This window comes from Tursiops truncatus, chromosome 15, assembly GCF_011762595.2.
Source record: "Tursiops truncatus isolate mTurTru1 chromosome 15, mTurTru1.mat.Y, whole genome shotgun sequence".
In the NCBI taxonomy this organism is placed as follows: domain Eukaryota; kingdom Metazoa; phylum Chordata; class Mammalia; order Artiodactyla; family Delphinidae; genus Tursiops; species Tursiops truncatus.
In genome coordinates this window covers 75,074,340-75,098,432 of record NC_047048.1, presented here as the reverse complement: position 1 = coordinate 75,098,432, position 24,093 = coordinate 75,074,340, and the positions used below count along the sequence as shown (strand labels likewise).

The 24,093-nt window shown below is 54.1% G+C and overlaps 1 protein-coding gene and 1 long non-coding RNA gene across 3 annotated transcripts; one reads left to right on the top strand and one right to left on the bottom strand.

The window, feature by feature from the left end:
• Nucleotides 1-44: 44 nt before the first annotated feature.
• Nucleotides 45-23,841, top strand: PEDS1 (plasmanylethanolamine desaturase 1). Of its 2 annotated transcripts, XM_033840856.2 has the most exons (6): nucleotides 47-257; nucleotides 7,867-7,986; nucleotides 17,175-17,266; nucleotides 18,430-18,574; nucleotides 20,125-20,337; nucleotides 22,782-23,841. In XM_033840856.2, the coding sequence occupies exons 1-6, from the start codon at nucleotides 134-136 to the stop codon at nucleotides 22,901-22,903; spliced, it is 816 nt and encodes a 271-aa protein (XP_033696747.1). In that variant the 5' UTR covers nucleotides 47-133; the 3' UTR covers nucleotides 22,904-23,841. The 2 variants fall into 2 exon arrangements, with proteins under 2 accessions (XP_019799379.1, XP_033696747.1); XM_019943820.3 differs by lacking the exon at nucleotides 7,867-7,986 and having other exon boundaries at nucleotides 45-257.
• LOC141276559 (uncharacterized) lies at nucleotides 13,416-20,128 on the bottom strand. The gene is made up of 2 exons (XR_012326390.1): nucleotides 19,645-20,128; nucleotides 13,416-16,305 (listed from the first exon to the last, which is right to left on the bottom strand). It is a non-coding gene; the product is annotated as an uncharacterized lncRNA (long non-coding RNA).
• Nucleotides 23,842-24,093: the final 252 nt, after the last annotated feature.

Genomic DNA, 24,093 nt, shown 5'->3' with positions numbered 1-24,093 from the left:
CGAGGCCCCCGCCGCCGCCGCAGCCGCGCCTGGACTGGGCGGTCATTGGGCGGCGTGATATCGCCGCGATTCCGCGGCCCCGCAGCTGCCGCCGCCGCCAGCAGAGCGCACCGGGCTGGCCGGGCGAGTGGCTATGGCGGGCGCCGAAGACGGGCCGGGCCAGCAGCCGGAGGTCGACGAGGACGAGGCGGCGTATAGCCGGCGCTGGGGCGCGCAGCATGCCGGGGCCCGCGAGCTGGCCGCGCTCTACTCACCAGGTAGGACCTCCGGGCTCCCCTCCGGGCCTGCAGTCATCAGCCTGGGCTGCGGACAGCAACCCCGGGTCGCCAATATCGGAGCCCCAGCCTCCGGCCCCGATGCAGAACTCCATCTGCGGCTTTTAACTTGCAAATAGCTCCCCTAAGTCCGGGGACCCCACCCCAGCGCCCCTTCCAAGCCCAAGGCAGAATCCCAGCCCCGGGGCTTTCTGGACAGCTCACATCACACAGCCAGGTCCGGATCCTAGCTCAGGGTACCTGCGGCTGCAAAGAGCGCCCCTAGCCTTAGGGACCCCCCCACCCCAGGACCCTGTCCAAGCCGAAGGCAGCCCCTCAGCCACATGCACTGACCCCTAAAAGTCACACCCTATCCCGGGTTCCCCAGATCCAAAATTCGCACTCTAGGGCCCCATCTGCACCCCAGCCAGGACCCAGAGGTAGTGACCTCAGATCTGGGCATGTCAGGCCCCCTGCTCTGGGAACCCCAACTCAGGGGCCCCCAGCTAGAGTGCCCCAGAGGCACTTCCTCCAAAGCCCCATCTTAGATTTATAGTTTCAGTCTACAGACCACCATTCCCCCACTGCATTAACTCTCATCCTATATTTTGGAATCCCCGGTGGTGAGGGCACTGCAAATCTTCCAGTTTAAGCTCCTCTCATATACAAGCCCCAATTCCAGCCATTTCCTTCCCCCATGTAGATATATTAGCCCCCTCCATTGGGACTTGGGGGTCCCCAGACTGGACCACAACTCAGAGACCCTTGCTCTGGTTCTGCCCCAGGACAAGGTCTCTGGTTTCTTCCTGCTGGGCCTACCATTTCTTTTCCAGCAAGCACCAGCCTCCACCCCGTTCTCTGACTTCCACTTGAGCCTCAAGAATCTCATTGCCAGACCCCAGCAGGGCAGAGTGTCCCCAGGGGTTAAGGGAAGTGCCTTTGAGAACTCCAGAGTCGAGTGACTGGGAGGCCCTTCTGCCTGGGTGTTGCCATCACATCAAGCTTTGTTTGTCAAACATTCTGACATCTTTCCTTTTGCTAGGGGGCAACCACCATGCACAGCCTTTGCCTGGGGTGGGCATGGGTCCACTACCACCTTTGGCTTTTCTCCCTAACTGGCCTGGGTTTGCCTACCATCTCTGCCATAACTATCTGTGTGACCTTGGGCCATTTGCTTTCTTGTTGAGTCCTAGATCACCAGAGGCCTTTCTGGACTTGCAATGCCATGTTCTGGGTGTGACTTTTTTCATACTTGACTTGGGCACCTGGCCCAGGATACCATGGTTTCTTCAGCCTGTTCCCCCAACACCCAGCTTGTGGACTTAAAACCTCCTGTGCTCCCTGGGGCAGGCTGGACTTGGCATCCTGACTCTTCTTCTTAGCTGTGTAACCTGGGCCAAGGCACTTTCCCTTTCTGAGCCTCAGTTTCCTCACCTCTAAAATGGATACAAGATAAAGTTTATCAGTTCCTTAGTGTCGCTGGGAGGAGGAAATGAGATCGTCTACCTTGGTGCAGTGCCTGTCATACAGTAGGCAATCCCTATTATTAATCCAATAGTCTGACCCTCCCTGTGAGTCTTGGAGTAAGCTCTCTCACCTCTCTGCTTCTCAGACTCACCACCTGGGAATCAAGGGTAAGGATTCAAAGCCTGCCTCCTTTGGTGTCCAGCTATGCCCACTCAAGTGAACCCTACCCACCTTCAACCAGATCATACCTGGGCATTCTGAGCTTCCTCAATGGACTGCCATCTTCTCATTCCACCATGATTGCATCTTTGCCCAATTCTGGTATCCCCAAGTGCCCCTCACTCTCTGAAGAGCAGCCACTGCAGGGATTTAAGGCTGCAGACAGTCTCCTGGTGCCCCAAGCCTGCAATCAGAGGCCTTATCTCCTCTTACCCTAGAGCTGGGGCAGGGCAGGGGGAGTGCCTGGAGAGGGGGAGTGAAGGAGGAAGAGACTAGTTTCTCCAAATTCCACAGACCTCCCTCTGCCCGTCTGTGTCGCTTGGCCTTGAGGAAGAACCTCAGTCTCTGGGCCTGACCTATAAAATAAGGGGCCAGGCTGAATACATATTGAACACCCTCGTCCCATGCCCTGTTCTAGGTGAACAAAACAGGAAAAATGGAGCTGGCCTTTTTAGTAAACCCAGTAAATAAGGGAAATATCTTACTTGCCCAGTGGTGGCAAGTGCTGTGGAACAGACATACAGCAGAAAAGGGAGAAGTGAAATGTTGGGGACAGTGACATTTTAGAGAGGGGGCAGTTAAGGCCTCACTGAGCAGGTGACAATTGAACAGAGACCAGAAGGGAGGGACTCCTGAAGATATTTGAGGAAGGATTGGTCCAGACCAGGGACACAGCAAGTGCAAAGGCCCTACGGTGGGAGCAAGCCTGAAGTATTTGCAGGACACCAAAGAGGCCTGTGGGCTGGAACAGAGTGAGCTGGGGGAGAGTAGGGAAAGTTTCTGGGTTCCAGGACTGAATTCTTGAGATTCCTGGGGCCAGTGATGGGTTGGCACCATGACAACTGGCAGCAATAATACGGCAGTTAACAGAGTTGACATTTATTGAGCACTGACTATGTGCTGGGCACTTCCCTTATGTGCTCTCATTTCATCCTCACTACAGTTGTCTCAGGGGCATCCTGGTATTAACTCCATTTTACAGGGGAGGAAACCGAGACCCCCGTAGCCTCCTCGTAGCCCACCCCCGACATGTGTTCTTCCTAACGTTTGTCGTGCCTGGGATTAGGCTTGTGTCTGCCCCCACCAGAGGGGAAGGTGAGCAAGGCCAGGGGCGGCATCTCTTTGGCTTGCCTGAAGTGCCTGCACCCTGTCCATCTTTAAGACTTTCCCTGGGGCTTAGCAAAGAGTGGTGACCTGCCCACAGTCACACAGACAGTTAGCAGGACCAGAATGAGAACACTGGTCGGGGCGTTCTAGGTTCTGTGTTCCGAATCTTTGCTGTGGAAGTGAGCCAGCCCAAGTGCGTGTGCAGGAGGGGCACCAGTGTTCCAGGTCAGCAGAGCAGCACGCGTGCAGGGCTGGCGGCAGAGACAGTGGGCCTAGCGTCGGCCGAGAGCTGTGAGTTGTCTGGTCAGGGCAGCCTCAGCCTGATCCCATGGACCCTGAGTGTCTGGCCAAGGAGTGTCTGACCCAAGCACTCCCCCAGGTCCAGGGAGCCACAGAGGGTCCAGGTTAGGGGTTTGCAGCACCACCCCACCCTCTGCCAGGTGCCGACGTTTGTGAAGGGTGGGTGGACTTGGCAGGTCTACCCCAGTCTCACGGGCAAGCCTGGAGGCAAGGCAGGTGTCCAGCTTCCCGGCAGGTGCCAACTGACCTCTGGATATGTGGGTCCCACTTCTCAGGTACCTAGGCTCCAGGGGTGGATCTTGGGGGGTCACCAGAGCCCCTGTTCACCCACCCTGGCTAACTACGGATGCCCCTGCCCTGTGGGACACAGGGACTCTTAGCGTGTGGTGGGGGGAAGGTGGAGGGTGTCAGGAGTGCTGGGTGGGGGTCCTGGCCTATAGTCCCAGAGCTGCGCCTGGATTCTGTCCCCCAAGACAGGCCTCCCTGAGGCCCCTTCCCTGTCCAGGCCTGGTCCTTGTCATGCTCCTGGCCCAGCTTTCCCTCTGTCTCCCTCAGTAAGTCTTGTTCATTTTCCATTTCTTTGTCTCTCCTTCTCTCTGGCCATACTCATGTTCTCTTTGTCACCTTATAATCACTCCCTGTCTCTGTCTTCCTCTTCTCTCTGTTTCTCATCGATTTTTTAAAAAATTTTTATTTTCTTTATTTATTTTTTATACAGCAGGTTCTTTTTAGTGATCTATTTTATACATATTAGTGTATATATGTCAATCCCAATCGCCCAATTCCTCCCACTACCACCACCCCGCTGTTTCTCATCTTTCTGTGTCTCTGATTCCTGTTCTGTCCCATCTCTCTCTCTCTTCCTCTGTGTCTCTCTGGTCTCTCTACCTCCTGTCCCCCCACCTCCCTGAGGCCGAGTGTCTCCTAGTGGTGGCCAAGGACCATCAGAAGTGCAGGTTCCAGGGCTTGTCTGACTGAAACCAGAAGAGTCGGGCCTGATACCAAGCCTTTGGCTGTGGCCTGTCCCCAGGCAAGCAGAGATGGCCTGCCCTGCACCTCCCAGCCCTCCACACACAAGCCTGGCCCCCTCCCCAGGCCAACAGGCAGTCACTACTGTCACTCAGCCCAGATCGTGGACCCTGGCCAGGCCAGGGGCTGGCTCAGGGAAACAAGGCTCAGCACTCTGCCAGAGGTGGCCTGAGCCCTTCTGTCCTGAGGAAAGTCCTTCCCCTCCCTGGGCCTCAGTCTGCACATCTGTGAAGCGACACCATTTAGACCACCTGACCACGCGGTCCCTGCCAAGCAGACTGTCCATGCTGTGACTCTGGGGATTCTCGAGGGACTTTGGACAGCACACTTCATCTCTCCGGGCCTACTTTCTCCTTCTGAAGGATGGGGCAAATAGCCCCCAGCCCATGGCGTGCGGCAGGCAAGGGCTTGTTGGGATTGTCCTTGACACTGGCCCTGGTATGTAACAGGTGCTCCGTGAAGGTCGCTTGTTATAATAGATGTAGTTTTTATGGGTCATAGTTGAGGCACTTGTTCTGCAGAAGGATACCGAGGCCAGAGAGAGAGTTTAGATGGGAAAATATTCAGATTTGGGGACATTCTTTGTGGCAAGGGGAGAGAGCTGGGCTATCTTTGGAATCAGGACAGCCCCGAACATCCAGGCTAACGAGCTCAGGATCCAAACCCAGTTTTCATTTTTACCTGCAGAGCCTCAGTTTCCTCATCTAGGAAATTGGGATCGCACAGTAGCTCCCTGGAGGGACTGAGACTTGAATGAGAGACTGAGAGACTATGCCTTGGGCTTGAAACCTCAGGTGACTGCAGGGACTTGGCCAGGACCGCCACCCAGGGAAGCCACCCAGTATGAGGCTGCAGGGAGGGGAGCGGACTGGGGTCCACAAGGAGCTCTTGCTCCATCTGATGGAGGCAGGCTTGGGCTGGCCAGAGCCCTATGTTCTCAAAGGAGGTAGTTTCATGTGATTTTTTTTTTTTTTAAGTGTAGCTGATTTTTTCAAAACTAAGAGCAAAATATGACAGAGGGAGTGGGTCTGCAGCATCTCTGATGCGGGCTGCACCCTGTACCCCAGCCCATAATAGGCCTCAGTGGGTGTTAGCCATTGTTGTTGTTGCTGTCCCTACAGGCTGGGTGGCAGCAGATCGGTACTGAAGAATCACCTGTCCCTTACCACCACCCCTCCTGGCTTCCTGCTTCTGAGCCCCAGGTCCTGGCCACAAACAGGAGCTGCAAAAGGGAAGGCCCTTCTGGGCCTGGTCATGGTGACCCCAGGTGGGGGCCCCTGGGGTAGCATAGCCCCGTGGCCCAAGGGAAACAGCCCCTGACTACGAAGAAAGCAGCAAGGGGCTTCTGCATCTGCTGCTGTGTGATGCTGTTGGGATCCTAGCCCTTTCTGGGCCTCGGGGTCCTCATCTGTATGAGAGGGGCTGAGGGATGTGACCCTGGGCATGTCCTTTCCCTCTCTGAGCCTTGGTCTTTTCACAGGGCCGCTGTTCGGATTCTGGCTCAGGGCACAGTCTGCTGCTCTACAGCCCGGACAAGGCCCTTTCTCTCTCTGAGCCTGTTTCCTGTCAGGAACAGTGGGACGCCTCATACTTCCTTCTCACAGTGCTTCAGTGAGGGGTGCCCAGAGACAAAGCCTGGCAGTCTTTCTCTAGGGTCGTGGTTGGGAATTTGTTCATTCCACAAGCATTTATTAAGCAACAACTGTGTGCCAGGACCCTGGTGAGCAAGCCAGGCATGGCCCCAGGCCTCCTGAGTTCACATTTAGGGAGGGGAAGACAGATGTTAGACAGGCAGTGACAGTCCCTCATGATATGGGTCCCATGTTGGGAGAGCCTGGGGGTTAAAGGAGGCATCATGGATGGCTTCCTGGAGGTGGAGGTTCCAGGTAGAGATATGTAAGAGCAGATTTGTCCTTGGGACCAGCTGCCTGAGAAAACAGTATTCCCAGGGGCCCTGTCGCACGTGGTATCACCCACGTGGTCTTTTTGTTTCCTTTTGCTTTAATAGTCTTATTTACTTATTTATTTATTTATTTTTGGCTATGTTGAGTCTTCGTTGCTGCACGCGGGCTTTCTCTAGTTACGGCGAGCGAGGGCTACTCTTCATTGCGGTGCGTGGGCTTCTCATTGCGGTGGATTCTCTTGCTGCAGAGCACGGGCTCTAGGCATGCAGGCTTTAGTAGTCGTGGCACACGGGCTCAGCAGTTATGGCTCACGGGCTTAGTTGCTCCGTGGCATGTGGGATCTTCCTGGACCAGGGATCGAACCTGTGTCCCCTGCATTGGCAGGCGGATTCTTAACCACCGCGCCACCAGGGAAGTCCTGCATTCACAAATTTTAAGTTCAAAAGGGAGTACGTGAAAAAGTCTCGACCGTGTAGGTTTTCTTCCCTTTTTTCACATAAATGGCTGTTTAGCACTTTGCTGTTTGCACTTACCAGTTTGTCCTGGATGTCCCTCCATAGCCACACATTAACAGTCACCCAGGCTTTTTTCCTAGCTACAGAGATGCCATAAACCAAATTAATTTGTCTGAGTCCCCCGGCAATGGACACAAAGGTTATTTTCAAAATTTCTATACCTGCAACAAAGCTGCAGTGAGTGAATCAGCTTGTCTGAGCTCACATGCTATTAAAACAGGTGCCAAGATTTAAAGAGACGATTTCACACCCACATCCTGATTGCTGGCTTCTCTTGAGAATTAGAAGGTCTGGCCTCCCTGGGCCCACACTCCCCCTTGGCAGTAGTCAGCCAGTTAGTGGCTACTGCTTTAGAAAGGGCACATGTGCTGTGGTATTCCACTGTCCCCACCCAGCCCACCTCACTCCTTCAAATCACCTGCCTGGCCCCTGGAGTTTGAGACCCTTCATCGGCACTGCCTCTTCTCCCTGTGGCTGGAGCCCTAGAGGGGATAACCAAGGCCTTATTTCTCCTGAATTCCTGACTCATTGCCTGGAGCCCTGCTTGATGGAGGTTGGGCGGGGTCTGAACCTCCATGATTAAAAGCCGTTTGTAGCCTCTGCCTCCAAATAATTACCTACAAAAGGGGACAGGTGATGGGATGATGACAGTTAAAAAAAGAAGCTCATTAAAATTCCTTCACATGTCTCCAGAGAGAGCCCAAAGGGGCCCAAGAGACCAGTATTCTGGTCCTGTCTGCCACAGAATCAGCATGGGCAAGGCCAGCTTCATGGGCATCAGACCTGTGCACAGGGGGCCTGTGCTCAGAAGGGCCCCACCAGAAGGGCTTGGTTTAACACACCCGGCCCTGAGTGTCTGACCTTCAGCAGGCCCCGCCCCTTCTCCAGGCCTCGGTGACATCATCTGTGAAATGGGCAGGCAGTCCCTGCGTTCAGCCTGTAGTCAGCACTGCAGACTCTCAGAACACAGTCGAAGAGCCCCCATGGGCCCAGCTCTGCCTGGCTTTGATCCTTGCTCCCTGGGCCTTTGCCACCCGCCCTGCACTCACCTCTCGCCTCCTCTCCCTGCAGGCAAGCGCTTCCAGGAGTGGTGCTGTGTGGTGCTGTGCTTCAGCCTCATCGCCCACAACACGGTCCACCTCCTGCTGCTGGCTCACTGGGAGCACACACCTCTTGTAATGCTGGGAGTCGGTGAGTGCCCGCAGCCCTGCTGCCCGCCTCGGTTTCCCCAGGGGCCAGGGACCTACCCAGTGTCTGCGCCACTCTGATGGCGACTTACACGTGTGTGCGTGGGGGTGGGTGTGCGCGCGCTTGTGTGCACACGAATGGGGTACAGGTTGTGGGAACCCTGGCTCCCATCTCAGTCGGTGGCACCTGCATCCTTCCTGTCACTTGGGCCAAAAACCTGGGTGTCATCCTCAGTTCCTTTCTCTCACATTCCACTCCAGAGCATCAGCAAATGCTCTTGGCTGTCCTTTCGAGATGCATCCAGCATCCATTACTGTCCACCTCTACATCCCCTCCCTGGTCCAGCACCACCCTCCAGCCTGGACTATGGTGGAAGCCTCCTCCCTGGTCTCCCCGCCTCCACCTCTGCCCCGCACTGTCCATTCTCCACAGGCAGCTGGGAGAATCCCGTTGGATCCTCCGTGAGGTCACGCCACTGGCCTGTTGTCCCCTGTATACTTAGAATAAAACACCAACTCCTCAGCACGGCCTGGCCCCAGCCCCGCCTCACATCATTTCCTTCCTCTCCTCTGGCTCACCCTGCTGCCGCCACAGTGGCCTCTCGCTGTGCCTCCACCAGGTGCTGTCAGGCACACCCCAGCTCAGGGCGTTTGCACATGCTGTTCCTGTGCCTGGAACTCTCTTCCAGCAGGTACCTGTGTGGTTCCCTGCCTCGTCTAGGTCACCTCCTCGGGGAGGCTCTCCCTCAACAATAGCAGCCCTGCCATACACCATCCCTCACCCCACTCTGTTATACAGTCTGTTTCTTTGTTTATTACCTGTCTCCCCCACTCAAATATCAGCTCCCTGAGAGTAGGGATTTTTGTCTGCTGCTGTGTCCCCAGCCCCAAGCACAAAGCCTCACACAGTAGGTGCTCGGTAAATATTTATTGAATCAGTGAATGAATGAGCTGCAGTGTATTAGTACCTGTTGAGTGTTTTCCATCGGTCAGTCCTCACCCATCCACAGACCTGGGGGGGGTGGAGGCTGCAGTTATCATTTTCCAGACGAGGAGACCGAACCTCAGAGAAGGGACCGGCCAGAGTCACACCTCAAAACAGAGAGTACGACATAGTTCTTAATTCACTGTCTCCACTCCCAGGTCCTGGAGTGACTCAGTTCCTTCCTCTCCGCACACCGCCCCTCCCCTCTTCCCTCTAATTCAGGTGTTCATCCCTTCCCCCACCCTGGGCTCCCAGGCTGACAGGGCAGTGGCTGTGCCCTTGGTCCGCCTAGCCAGCCCCAAGTGTTCAGCTTCCACAGTCACATTAAAAGCATTCTGGTCACCTAAGCCAGTAGCGCTCAGGCCAGCTAATTGAGCCATCTGGGTCTGGGGTGGGGATAAGCATGTGCTGGGGGCGGACCAGCTGAAGGGGAAGGAGGTTAAGCCATCTAGTGCCAGGGAGCCTGGGCCCCGCCCACAGGAGCCAGACATGTCCTCTCTGCCCAGGGGTGAGAAGGACCTGCACCTCCAGCCTCTCTGCCTTGGAACAGCACATTCAAGGGCAGGGATGTAGACAGTGTGAGCCCCGACGCCCCATCTGGGGGTGGTCACGAGCAGGCCCCTACAGTCCTGGGTTCAAGTCCCAGCTCTGCCACTTCCTGGCTGTGTGGCCTTGGGCAAGTGTCAGTGCACCTCTGAGCCTTGTCTTCCACATCTGGAAAGTGAGACTGCTCACAGCCCCTGCCTCCTAGGGCCTTTGTGAGGGCAAAATGCAGGTGTGCATAACTGCTGAGAGGGCAGCAACTGAGTAGAGGTGAGGAGGGGACACCGCCCAACATTCACTCCCCGGGGCTCAGACCTTCTGCCTCAACGGTCAGTTTAACAGTGGATATTTCCCAAGCCTACCGTGTGCAAGACCCACGCTGGGCTCTTTTAACTCTTGGTGGCAACTGAGTGAGGAGGGTCTGATCCCTGTGCTCTGAGAGGCCAGGTGACTTGCCCATCGACCGTAACCCGGGCAGCAGCAGAGTCTGGGATTTCATATCCAGACCTGGCCGGGGACTACGCAGCCTCCAGTTGGCACTAGGAGGAAAGGGTGTTCTAGGCAGTGGGCCCAGTCTGGGCAGAGGATCAGTAGCACCAGAGCCCCCAGGTGTATGTTGTGTGAACCGGGAGGGTGGGCATCCCAGGCAGGTCGCTGCCTCCCTGGTCGGTTGGGACCAGATCCAAGAGATTTCCCTCCTGCCTGTGATAGCAGCCCTTCCACCCAGCACCTTTGCCTCTGGGCTGATAAGGGCAGACAATCCCCTGATAGTAGTGTTTGCACAGTTCCTAATGGATTTAAGTAGCTGCCCTGATTTGTGTGTTGACATGCCGGAAGTAAGGGCACCGTGCCAGCCTACACAGCCCACCTGCTGCTGTCTCCCAAGAGGTTCTGGTGCCCCTGAAACCAAGGGAGCCAGAAGCCCTGAAAAGGTGCCCAGTTAATAAATACAGACAGATGACGCAATCCTGGGTAGCAGAGTCAAGATAGGGGAGCTGGCGGCGAAGAGGAGAGGTAAGAGGTCAGGGAAGGCTCTCTGGAAAAGTGACATTTGCACAGAGACCTGAAGGAGGTGAGGGAGGGGAGGCAAACAGTTGTCCCTGGGGTGTCCCAGGCAGAGGGAACAGCAAGTGCTGCAAAGGCCTTGAGGCTGGGGTGAGCCCTGAGCATTTGGAGGATAGAGAGGAGGCCCGTGTGGCCTGAGAAAACTAACCAAAGGAAAAGTAGTTGGTGGCAGCTGAGGCACAGCTGGGGGCAGTGGGGGCAGGTCGTGTAGGGCCTTGAAGGCCATGGTCTGGATTGGGGGTTTTATTCTACAGGCCGTGAGAAGCCACTGGCGATTTTCCCACAGGGAGCTGACATCATCTCATGCTGCAGGGAGGATGGATGGGGGCAGGGAGGGCCAGAGAGGAGGTGAAGGTGGTGGCCCGGAACCCTGTAGGGCAGTGGAGGTGGTGAAAAGTCGTCAGATTCTGGGTGAGCTGTGAAAGATGGGCACCAGAATGTGCTGTCAGGTTGGCTGTGGAGGGGAGGGGGGAGGGGTCAGTGGCCTGAACTATGGAAGAAGGGACCGGGAGGAGGTTAGAGGACCCGCGTGAGGGGAGATGCTTGGGATGCCTGCCTGAGGGCCAAGGGAAGGTGTTGAGCAGGAAATTGGAAATCCGGAAATCTGGATGTCCTGAGAGTAGAGATGGTGTTTGAAGCCCAGATGCTGGCAGAGGGCCCCGGGGTGGGGCAGAGGGACTGTGTGCGAGCACAGGAGAGGCCCCCGAGGCCTCCCGTGCTTGGGACGGGGAGAGGAGGAAGAGCCAGCCAAGGGGGAGAAAGGGGAGCTGGGCAGGCTTGCACAGGCTGAGAGGAGAATGTGTTTCCAGAAGACTCGGGGATCAACTGGGAGCAGCCAGCTGAGCAGAGCAGCAAGATGGGGCAGCGAGGGGACCACCGGATTTGGCCCCGTGGAGGTCATTAGTGACCTTGACAAGGACAGTGTGAATGAGTAATAAATGAGTGGCCCCTGGAGCCCCGAGCTATTTGCCGCACTTGGGGAAACTGGAGGGAAAGTGTGAGGGCTCTGAGCCAGTGCCTGAAGGAGTGAGTGGGAGTTTCTGGCAGACAAGTGGGGGGGGGGGGCAGGGGTTCCAGGCAGGGGGCACAGTGAATGCAAAGGTCAGCACTCGCAGGGCCCCAGGTCATGGCCAGCCTTGTAGGTCAGGTGCGAAGTCTCCACGGGATCCGAGCTGAAAGGTGGTAAAGACAGGCTTTGGCCCCAGGACTGTAGGGACCAGCCTTCAGCAGTGTCTGCCTCTGTCTCAGCCCCTCTGCCTCCACAACAGGCCTTGAGGTGGGCAGGGCACGAAGAAGTCCCAGACAGGTGACCTGTGGGGAGATGGAGGCCCCAAGGGGCCCAGGGACTATCTCAAGGTCACCTGGTGAGTCAGGGTAGCCTGGAGTGAATCATCATCTCCTATGCTGTCCCAGTGTCCTACAGGCAGGGTGGTAACTAGGCCCAAGCTGCCCCCAGAGTGAACCAGCCACCAGGCGCTGACACCAGCATTGGGACAAAGAAGCTTCTGTGTGCCCGCCTCTGCCACCTCTACCCCCATTAAAGAGGACTTGGGCAGCAGGCCTGAAGGCCTGGAGTTGCTCCTCTAGAAACAGCCACCGCCCATAGATCACAGAGCCGTTTCCTCCCTTGGGGGGGGGGGGTGGGCTCTGTCCCTCCAAAAAATATTCCTGACGTCTGCCTAAAGCCCACATCCCTCCCTGCTCAGCAGCCTGACAAGGCCAGGGGCTTGAGGCTCAGAGAGAGGAATAATATTTAACTACTAACTGTAGCTACATTCGGGGAGCACTTGCTATGTCCCAAGGATTAGCCCACTGTTATTAACTGACTGTAGTTAAGTAAGTACCATTAATGTCCCCATTTCCCAGACGTGGACGTGAAGGCTCAGCATCATCATGAATGGCCCTCGCCTTGGTCTCTGGCCACTCGCCAGCAGCCCTGACCACCTTGGGGCAGCCCTCACCCTTCAGGTCTCCTTTCCTCCTCTGGCACGTGGGGTGTGGTGGGGCCTATCACAATGGACGTGATGTGAGATAATACACTTCTTTTTTTTTTTTTTTTTTGCCACATCTAGTGGCACGCGGGATCCTAGTTCCCCGACCAGGGATCGAACACGTGCTCCCTGCAGCGGGGGCACGCAGTCCTAACCACTGGACCGCCGGGGAAGTGCCAATACACGTTTTTTTTAAATGGACTTTATTTTTTAGGACAGCTTTAGATTTACAGAAGATGAGCAGATAGTACATCGAGTTCCCATATATGCCCTGCCCCCAATTTCCCTTATTATTAACATCTTATCTTACTGTCATACGTTTGTTACAATTAATACACCAATATGGATACGTTATTATGAACTAAAGTCCATAGTTTATTCAGATGTCCTTAGTTTTTAGCTAATGTCCTTTTTCTGTTCCAGGATCCCATGCAGGATTCCACATCACGTTTAGTTGTCACGTCCCTTGAGGCTCCTTAGCTGTGAGAGTTTCTCAGGTTTTCCCTGTTTTCAGTGATCTGAACAGTTTGGAGGAGTGCTCGTAGGATGCCCATCTGCTGGAACTCGTCTGGTGTTTTTTTTTAGTGGGTTATGTGTCTTGGGGAGGAAGCGCTCAGAGGGCAAGTGCCATTTTCATCACCTCGTAGCAAGGGTATGTACCGTCAGCATGACTTATCCCCATGATGTTGACCTTGACCACCTGGCCCAAGTGGTATTTGTCAGGTTTCTCCACTGTAAAGTTACTCTCTTCCCACCCCCCCACCCCGCTTCTGTACTGTATTCCCCTTGGAGAGAAGTCACTGTGTACAGCCCATATTTAATCTGTGGGGAGTTGTACACCTGATGATGCACTTTTTTTTTTTTTTTTTTTTGATGATGCACTTTTTAACACCTTTGACAAAGCACCCAGCACACAGGAAGCACCCCAATGTTAACGGTGATCACAAAACGTTTTTCTAATATTGTTTTTATTATCATTGTTATCATGTGTAAGGATTAAATGCTTAGGACGATTAAGGAGATAAGATGTATAACCAGCTTAGGACTGGCCTTGGTACAGTTTAGGGATTAAGAGAGATAAAACGTTTAAGGTTCTGGCACAGAGCCTGGTAACTATAAATGCTCAATAAATGTCCAGTAAAAGTAAATAAATAAATAAATGGATGGATGGATGGATAGATAGATAGATAGCTGACGTCTTTACCCTAAGAAGATGAGGGCATAGATCTTCACACAGGCTTGTGAATGCATGTTCACAGGAGCCTGAGTCATACCAGCCCCAACCTGGAAACAACCTAGTCGTCCAAGAGCAAAACAGATAAATGTACTGTGGTACATCCAGATGGTGGAATGCTACTCAGCAATAAAAAGGATGAACTCCTGATACACACAACCACATGGATGACTCTGGAAGCATTATGCTAGTGAAGGAAGCTAGACCCAAAAAAGCACATACCATAAGAATCGATTTGTATAAAGTTCTAGAATTGGCCAAACCAAAGTATAATTATGGGAAGCGGATCGGTGGTTGCATGGAACAGGGGTGGGGAGGCACTAGGGGGACTGCTGGGGGGCTGCGTTCTCCTGAAGGCAGCATTTAGGGGCAGGATTAGTCCAAGCTGTTGGGACAGGGGCTCAAGAGGCACCTTAGCTGACCCTTCGCTGTGCAAGTGAAGATGCTGAGGCCCAGAGGGGGCAAAGGGCTTGCCCAGGGTCATACAGCAATATGGTGGCAAGAGATGAGGCCCCCGACCCTTGATCTAGCTCCCCCTTAGCTCTTGGCCACAGTGCCTCTAGTCCCTCCTGGTAGACGCAAGGCAGTGTGTCCACAGCATCCTGTGTAGCTTGCAGTAGGAGCTCTATGAATGCCCCTGGACCTACTGAGGTACAGATTAAGGGCGTGAAAGCATGCTGGGTTTGCAGGCTGGTAGACTCACCTCTTCCCATCCCATGGCTGCCACTTCCAAGCCATGGGACCAGGGGTGATGCTTCAACCTCCCTGAGCCCCTTTCCTCATCAGAGAAGTGGGGAAAATAAATGAGGCTGTCACCTCAGATGGTGACAAGTGCTGTGAAAGAAGTAAAGCAGGGAGATGTGACCGAGAGCACCTGCCTGGGAGGAGGGCTTCGCCAGGGGGTTGGTGATGTTTGCTCTGAGCTAGAAGGCTGAAGCGGAGCCAGCCACTCGGGGATCTTCAGGGAGAGGGTGGGGTGCCAGGTATAGGAACAGCAAGTGCAAACGCCCTAGGCTTCACCAGATTCCCCAGCCCCTTCCTCAGCCCAGGTCCACCCTCCCAGCACCGTCACTAAGGAGCATGACTCCCTAGCCCTGGGCAGGGCCTTGTGTGCACTGGCCTTTGAGCCCTGCCAAGCCCTCCCCTCTCCCCAGCCCAGCCAACCATGCAGTGTCACCCCCTTCCCCGCCCTGTCCTTTGGCTTCTGCATGCCAGGAGGTGCTGTATGTCTCCACCTGGCGGCCCACTTGTCACCAGGAACTTGCAATGTATGCAGCTGTATCTCCCCTGCCCCCCGCCATCCCTCCCATGTTTGGCATATGTGGGGTGGATGCTCCAGGGCCTCTGGAAAGCCTTCATTCACAGCCACCCATGACTCGGGCCCACACACCAGAGCTGCACGTCCACAGTGACCCACACACTCACTCTTGCTCCCTCGCTCATGAGTCCTGCTCTCCAGGGAGGCATCTAGGGGATTTTCTCAACCTTCATAGTACCTCAGGGCCCTGGTCCCCTGTCACCAAGGGGCTATGGGACCTAGCAGAATTCGAATAACCTTTAAATGGCCCAGCTGGCCCTTGGACAACCAGTTCACACCGAGAAACAGTCTGGGAGGGGAGGAGGGGTTGCCTGAAGTCACGTGACCCAGTGGGCTGCATTTACCAGCACTTAAAAGTGCATTTGTTTTGTGTATTTGTTTACAACTTCCTCCCCCCACCCCCACCCCCATATCTCTGTCCCAACGACATGAGCTCAATGTCTGATGCACCTCTGGCTCTAGAGCTTGGCACACAGTAGGTCCTCACAGAATGTCGCTTGATAGACTGAATGACTGAATAACAACAATAATAATATGTATTGAGGGCTCACTATGTGCCCCACACTGTACTTAATGCTTTACATTGATTCATTCAACAAATGTTTATTTACTGAACCATATTATGTGCGAGGAATTGGAATGTAGCCAATGTAAACGCAAGACTAAAATCCCTGTCTTTGTGGAGCTGATATTCTTGTAGGGGAGACAGTAAACAAACAGAAATGAAGTCCAAGGTGATAGGTGCTCGGAAAAGAAGATAGGTGCTAGGAAATGCTGGAAGATGGGAATGGTTACAATTTTAGATCAGGTGTCCCCGGAAGACCTTTGAGGCAAAGATCTAAAGGAAGTGAGGGAGTGAGCTGTGTTACCTCTTGGGAAAGAATGTTCCAGCAGAGTGAAGAGCAAATGCAGAGACCCAGAGGCATGTAGGGGGGTGTAAGGGAAGGGGAACATGCCAGTAGGGCTGAGACACAGAGGGAGGGGAGCGTGATGGGGGTGGCACTGGTGTGTTACCTTGGGCAGCTTGCTGGCCACTCCACCTCGGTTTCCGCATGTGGACAGTATCGTGGTGCATCCTTCTGTGTTATATTTGGACCCCAAGGCAGGTTAAGAGCCCAGCTCTGCCACTTGCCATCTATGCGACCTCAGTCTAGTTATTTCTGTTCTCCAAGCCTCAGTTTCCGCCCCTATAAAGTAAGAGTAAAAATGGTACCAACTTCTAACAGATTGTGAGAATTCGTTAAGATCAAGCATGTAAAGCACTTGTGTCTGGCACTGAGAAAGTGCTCAATAAATGGTAGCTGCTGTGGTTTTTTTAATCATCATCATTCGTATCCATCTAGAGGAAACTGGGGCACAGAGAGGTTGAGTAACATGCCCAGTGTCACACAGCTAGTGAGTGACAGCTGGAATGTGAGTCCAGATGTAACAGCACGTAACCTCTGTATTATACTGAACCCTCAAGTGAGCGAATGGTTTGGGGGTCTCTGAGGGGACTTCACTCCAGTTCTGAACAAATTCAGAACGAAGACAAGGAAAAGGCTGCTGGAGGTCAAATTATCACACTTACTGTTGATAAAAATTAGGTTGCGGGGAACGTGGCTTCCACGTGGACCTAAGGTACTTCCCGACACCAAACCCCAGAAGGACATTTTCATCCGGTTACCAGCAGCACTGGGGCAGAGTGGGCTTCCCTACATGGGGCGATTGGGGGTCAGAGAGAAAGGGACAGTTGGCTCCTAATAGGGAAAGGTTGGGCTGATATGAGCATGCCCGGTTTACTCTCTCCAGACTCACCGAGCAAATGAGGCCCCACATCTCCCTGGGGAAGAGCAAGTAAAGGGACAGATTGAGGCCAGGAATGTTATTCCTGAGACTCCATTCACAGGGAACAAAGTGTCCCAAGCAGAGAAGGGACACCTTCTGCCCCAACAAATGAGTGAATGAGTGAGCGAGCAAGTGAGTGACTTCCTGATTTGGGGTGGGGAGTGGGCAGGGATCTCCCTCTTGTCCACTGCCCCCCCACCCCCCCAGCTCATGCTCTTCTTGTCCACAGTTGCAGGGGCTCTCATTGCTGACTTCTTGTCTGGCGTGGTGCACTGGGGAGCCGACACCTGGGGCTCCGTGGAGCTGCCCATCGTGGGGAAGGTGCGTATGTTGACCCAGCCCCGAAGCCCAGCCCATGTCCTCCAGGAGGAGGTCGGGCTGTCTGACCTTGGGTGAGTCCCCTTTCCTCTCTGAGCCTGTTTCCCTATCTGAAAGATGGGAACTGTGGTTCCAGCCTGACCCCCATGCCCCTCCTCCAAGACTAGAACAAGAATCCCCTGGGGTTTTCTGGAAGCATCAGGCGTGGGACAGAGAGCTTTGATACATGTCCACCTCACCGGAACCCCTTGAGTTTGGGGACCACGCCACATCTTATTCTCCTTTGCCTTCCCTGCCACACCTCACTGTTTCCATTGAACTTTATCTTGAGTCAGTCTGACTTTTTTGATTGTGGTAGAAAATCTGGTACAAACTTAACCAAAGAAAGGTACTAACTCATGTAATGAAAATTTTAGGAGTAGAGCCAAATTAGGGCATGGCTGGGTCCAGTGAGACGGACAGACCATATTCTTTGGACTCAGTCCGTCTCCATGTCTGTCTCTGCTGGCTCCACTCTCGTGTAGGCTTTCCCCTACACGAGAAGGTGGGGAAAGGTGGCCAGGATGGCTCACAGCTGCCTAGACTTCCATCCTCCCAGCTCAGTGCCCCCAGTAGAAGAACTCCCCTTTCCCATAGTTTCGGCCAGAGTCCCATGGCTCATTCCCATTGGCCCAGCTTGGATCACACACCCATCCTTCATCCAGTCACGGTGGCCAGAGGGATGGGGTGCTCTGATTGGCCAGGCCAGGGTCCCGTGCTTACTCTTAACTGGGGAGGCTGTTACCAGAAGGAGGGGCCTGGACGTCGGAAAGAAAGGGTCCTGCCTGTCACTGGGAGGGGCCTCCTCAATTGTCTTAGGGTAGGAAAGGAGGGTGGAGATTGTCTCCAAACCCCCCCATAGCCCAGGTCAGGAGACTGAGGCCCACAGGGGGGCAGTACCAGCCCAAGGTCCCCACCAGGTCATTTCGACCCATCTTGCACTAAAGCTGTTAGACCCAGACCCTGAAGGCTGGGTGGGATCTGCAGCAGCGACGTGGTGGGACAGCATCTCAAAGGCAAGGAGGTGAGCCGGCGCGGAGTGTGTGCAGGAAGTCGGGGAGAGTGGCTGACCACCATAGGCTGACTGGTCGGATGGATCCCCTCTCCCGCCCCCCTACCCCACCCAGGCTTTCATCCGGCCATTCCGGGAGCATCACATTGACCCGACAGCCATTACGCGGCACGACTTCATTGAGACCAATGGGGACAACTGCCTGGTGACGCTGCTACCGCTGTTAAACATGGCCTACAAGTTCCGCACCCAGAGCCCAGGTAAGAGTGCCCCCTGGTGGGCCTTCAGGGAGCCATTGGGGACAGGCACACACGCACCCCTCCCATGAGTCTCCTGTAGCTTGTGTGTATGTTTGCCGCTCACTGTATTAGAAAAAGTTTTAGTTTCCCTCATGTAAAATTGGGATATTTGACATAAAGATCTGTGTTTCCAGCTTCTCTTGAACAATCCGATCTGGCCACCCTGGGTCTTTGTTCCCACTTGGCTGTACTGGGCCAGAGCTGAGCTGCAGGGGCACCCCCTTAGACAGAGATGCACGCTTTCCACTTTGCCACAGTCCCCACTACTCCCTGCTGTCCAATGCCTGGCCTGCCTTGCTCATTTGAATTACCTCCCTGGCCCTGAGGGCTTCTGGTTTTGCTGTCTGGGCTTAGTGGAAAGAGTATGTGTAGCCTGCCAACCCCGTCCTGAGTTCAGACCTCTGCCGTGACTACTACCTGGGGGAGGAAGCTTGTGCCAAAGCAAGTCACTTCACCTCTCTGAAGCTCAGCGACCTCGTCTGTCAGGTGGGGGATGAGTCCTTCCCCTGTGCCAGATCCTGTCCTAACAGTGTGACACGGTGCTGGTCTTTAGAGCAGCCCCGCTGCGGGCAGATGTGATGAATGTCTGTGGTGTTGGGGGTGCTGCCCCGCCCACCTCCTCTTCCCCAAAGGGGACACCCGTCCCCCAGCTGCTGTGAGCATCCAGCTGCCCCTTCTGAGAACTGCCAGGGCAGGTCCCGCCTCTTCCCTTGGGATAAGCCTGAAGCCAGTGACAAAAAAAAAAGCCTGCAAAAGCGAGCCCCCCGGCCTCTGAGTGGGACCAACTCTATGGAGTCATTAACATTTCAGACCCCCACCCCCACCCCACCAGGATCAGGCTGAGACAAGACTCCCCCCACCCCATCTTTGCTTAACTCTTCCCCTGCCCTGTCCTGCTTTCCTCACTCCCTCAGATATTTTCCCAGAAGAGAGGATTTCCCGCCCCCCCCACCCCCACCAGTCAGATAACACATGGGCACATGAATCCTTGTCTCAGGCTCTGCTTCTAGGGAATCTGGACAAAGACTTACTCTCATTTCGTTGTTGAGGAGCTTGAGACTCAAAGAGGTAGAGTCGTTGACCCAAGTTCGTACAGTTAAGAAATGTCAGAGCAGGGGGGAATTCCCTGGTGGTCCAGGGGTTAGGACTCCGCGCTTTCACTGCCGAGGGCCCAGGTTCAATCCCTGGTCGGGGAACTAAGATCCCACAAGCTGCGTGGCATGACCGAAAAAGAAAAAGAAATGTCAGAGTAGGGATCTGCACCCAGCTCTGCCTCATTCCAGAGCCCACATTCTTAACTATTACCTATGCTTATTCCATTCTGCCTACTGAGCAGAAGAGGAGACTGAGGCCCAGAGGGGAGTCTGAGCTTGCCCAAGTTCACTTGGGAGGTTGGAAAGAGGCCTGGGTGCTATCCTGGGAAGGGAGCTGGGCCAGGCTGGCAGTGGGCCCCCACCCTGTGGACAGCTGTATGGGGCCTATGGTCACCCCCCCCTCTACCCACGCTGCAGAAGTCCTGGAGCAGCTGTACCCCTGGGAATGCTTCGTCTTCTGCCTGATCATCTTCGGTACCTTCACCAACCAGATCCACAAGTGGTCACACACGTACTTTGGGCTGCCGCGCTGGGTCGTCCTCCTGCAGGACTGGCATGTCATCCTGCCTCGTAAACACCATCGCATCCACCACGTCTCACCCCACGAGACCTACTTCTGCATCACCACAGGTGCGGCTATAGGGTAGCGTGGAATGGGCTGCCCCCACTCTGACTGCAGCTCCATCCTTAGGATCAAGGGGCACAGGTCACAGTGGGAGGTGGTGCAGTCCTGCAGGAACATTCTCTCAGAACACACGTTTCTTGAGCATCTACTACGTGCCAGGCACTCTTCTAGGTGCCAAGGACACAGCAGTAAACAAGACAGACACACACACACACATACCCCCTTCATGGAGTTGTGATTCCAACCACCCATCCATCCAGCAGATATTTATTGAGCACCTACTATGTGCCATAGCACTGAACAAAACAGGCAAAAATCCCTACCTTTATAGCATTCACATTCTAAGAGGGGACATTCCAAGCACTAAAAAACAAGTGCTATATCTGATTGTCCTAACTGCTATGGAGGAAAATAATGCAGAGGGTAGGAGAGGGAAATGGGGAGCTTCACCCTTTAAATAGGGTGGTCAGGGAAGGCCTCGCTGAGAAGGTGACATTTGAACTGAGGAAGAGAGTCATGCAGATCTGGAGGAAGAGCTCTCCAGGCAGCAGGAGCAGTAGGTGAAGGGCCTTGGAGGCAGGAACCACATGCCTGGTTTGTTTGAGGAGCAGCAAGGCGGCTAGTGTGGCTTCAGTGAGAAGCGTGAGGGGTAGAAGGGTCGGAGAGATGGCAGAGTCCAGGTGTGAGAAATGCTGTGAGGGCAAACAAAGCAGGATGAAGGGCAGAGAGTCATGGGGGAAGGGGGCGTAGCTGTTGATAAAGGAGATCGGAAATCTGGAAAAAGGGGGGTTCCCTGCAGATAAATAGGGACAGATCAGTCCAGGCAGAGGGAACAGCAAGTACACAGAGGCCCTGCGGCAGGAACAGGTGACCCAGGAGTAGTAAGGAGGCCCACATGCTGTTGGTAGTTAATGGGCCAGTGCCAAAGAGGTGAGATGAGGTGAGGCAACCAGGTTTTCCAGGGGCAGCTGGGTATCTTTTTAAGGTTAAGTATACCACACGTGCTGTTAAGTCAGACCAACTTGGGCGTAGCCTTCAGCTCCTCCACATGTGACTTGCGGAGGCTCACAAGCCTCCCTGGTTATCGTTTTTCTCATTCACAAGATGGGGCTACAGCTACCTCCTTCGCATACCAGCTCCCAGGGCTGGGGTGTGAGTGGTAAGGTGGCAGATGCAAAGTGCTTGGCACATAGTAGGTACTCAGTAAGCTACTGGTTTGGGGGCAGGGGTTGGGGTGTTTGGTTTGGTTTTGGGGGGGTTTTGTTTTGTTTTTGTTTCTTGGGGATTTTTGCCTTTCTGGAAGCAGAACTGAGAGCCACAAAAAAACATTTTTTGTACACCCTAAAGTCATGCTTTCTAGGAGCAGTTGGAGGGGTTAGAATTTAGGCTGTTGTGGAGATCATTTAACTGCTCAACCAGAACTGGGATCAGTCTTGGTTTGGCCATATACTAATTGGGAAACTCTCCTCCAAGGCTCAGTCTTTTTTTTTTTTTTTTTAATTAATTAATTAATTTTAATTTTGGCCGTGTTGGGTCTTCGTTGCTTCGTGTGGGCTTTCTCTAGTTGCGGGCAAGCGGGGGGTTACTCTGTTGTGGTGCGCAGGCTTCTCTTGTTGTGGAGCACAGGCTGTAGGTGCGCGGGCTTCAGTAGTTGTGGCTCGTGGGCTCTAGAGTGCAGGCTCAGTAGTTGTGGCGCACGGGCTTAGTTGCTCCACGGCATGTTCATCTTCCCAGACCAGGGCTCGAACCTGTGTCCCGTGCATTGGCAGGCGGATTCCTAACCACTGCGCCACCAGGGAAGTCCCCAAGACTCAGTCTTCTCATGTGGAAAGTGGGACTAATAATAGTATGTACTTCAAGGTTCAGGTGGTAGACTGTAATACAGATTAAATAAGATTATGAGCACTGTTCATTGAGCACCTACCATATGCCAGGCATCATCCTAGGCAGTGGGACAACAGTGAAACAACATGAGGTTCTACTCTTTGGAGCTGACATTCTAGTTGGGAGTTGGGGATAAAAACCAACACAAAACAGGGAGGTGACAAATTAATGAGATTGGTTACAGGTTATCATAAAAGCTGTAAAGAAATAAGAAAGGGTGACGTGACAGGACAGGAGCACTGCTAAGCGGTAGTCAGGGAAGGCTTCCTGGAAGAGGTAGCATTAGAGCCAAATGATAAGAAACATTGCCTCCATGCCTGGCATATAGTAAGCACTCAATAAGAAGGTGAATGAGGGGATGAAGGCATATCTGAGCAGCCTCTAAACCCATTGGTGGGAAGCCCCTGTCCCAAAATTCCTCGGTCAGTCCTTGTCCCCTGCCTCCTGCAGACTTAACTCTGTTCCTCCCCTGCCCGAGGCAGGGCCAGCTCTCTCTCTACGTCCTCTCACTGCTGCTCTCCCATTCAACCCCTCCGCACACCCCCCTGCCCTGTTTCCACTGCAGGCTGGCTCAACTACCCTCTCGAGAAGATGGGCTTCTGGAGACGCCTAGAGGACATTATCCAGGGCCTGACAGGCGAGAAGCCTCGGGCAGACGACATGAAATGGGCACAGAAGGTCAAATAACTCCTCCGGGCCACCACCTCGTTGCCAACCTTACCCAGCTCCCCCAAACCGAAGCCATCTGCCAAATTCCAGCCTCCTTGCGCTGGCCCATCCAGGTGGAGAGGACACCTCCTGGGCTGGGCCCGGGCACCCCCAGCCCACCCCTTGTGACACAGAATACTTGAGCCACTGATTTTTTTCATTTCCTTTTTTTCGTTTTCTTTCCTTGACCCCTCCCCAGCCACCTGAACTGCTCTGTCTGCCAAACCTGACTCTGCAAAAAAAAAAGAAAAAAAAAGAGCCCCACCCTGCCAGCCATCCCTTGGGTTGAGGAGAAGTTCACCAACTCCCCACACTCCCACCACCCCTTGCCCCACTGGGCAGCCCTTCAGTGTGGCTGGTATTGGGGCACTGAGTCGTCTGTTCCTCTTTGCCCTCAGTGGTCTAGGAGCCCCCAGGCACACCTAACTGTCCCTGGAGCATTACCCTGCCATGGACCTGCAGACTGACCCCCAAGGCCTGGGTGGATAGACAGCCCCAGTCACCACCTTCAGCCTAGCTTGTCCACCCAAGGATGGCAAAGTGCAGCAAGGGTCTGGGGGCAGCTGGCCAGACGAGGCTGGAATTTCCTGATCAAGTCTGGATCCCCCTTCTTCCCCACCCCTCCCCCATCTGCCAATGTGATTTCAGCCAGAGCTGATGTGTCTAATCAGAGGATGTCTTCAAAGGGCACAGCCCCTGCAAAGGGTCTTTGTCATTTGGAAGGGGACACAGTGTCCCCTCTGGCCGGGGGTATGTCAGAGAAGGAAGAGTGGGGCTTTTTTGTTTCGGTTATTTTTTTTTTTTAACGGTGCTTGCTTGTTTAATGTAAATAATAGAAAGCCTTAATATCTTTTCTGTAACACGGAGTAATATTTTAATGTCATGTTTTGGATGTACATAATATATTTATAACAAAGCAGCAAGAGTCTACTTAACCTCGCTGCCTCGTATTTCCTGGTTGCCTGGGGGAAGGGAAGTAAGGAGCCTGGAGGGTGAGGCCCCACCCCTACCCTATTCCCAGCTTCCCTCACAACGCTGGGCTAAGGATGAGGTCTTTGTCATCTAAGACAGTGAATCAATGTCGACATCTGCTCCAAACACTTTTGGAAGGGACCCGTGATTTGGTGAGGAATGGTCTTCATGCAGAAAATCATGGTGATAGAGTAACA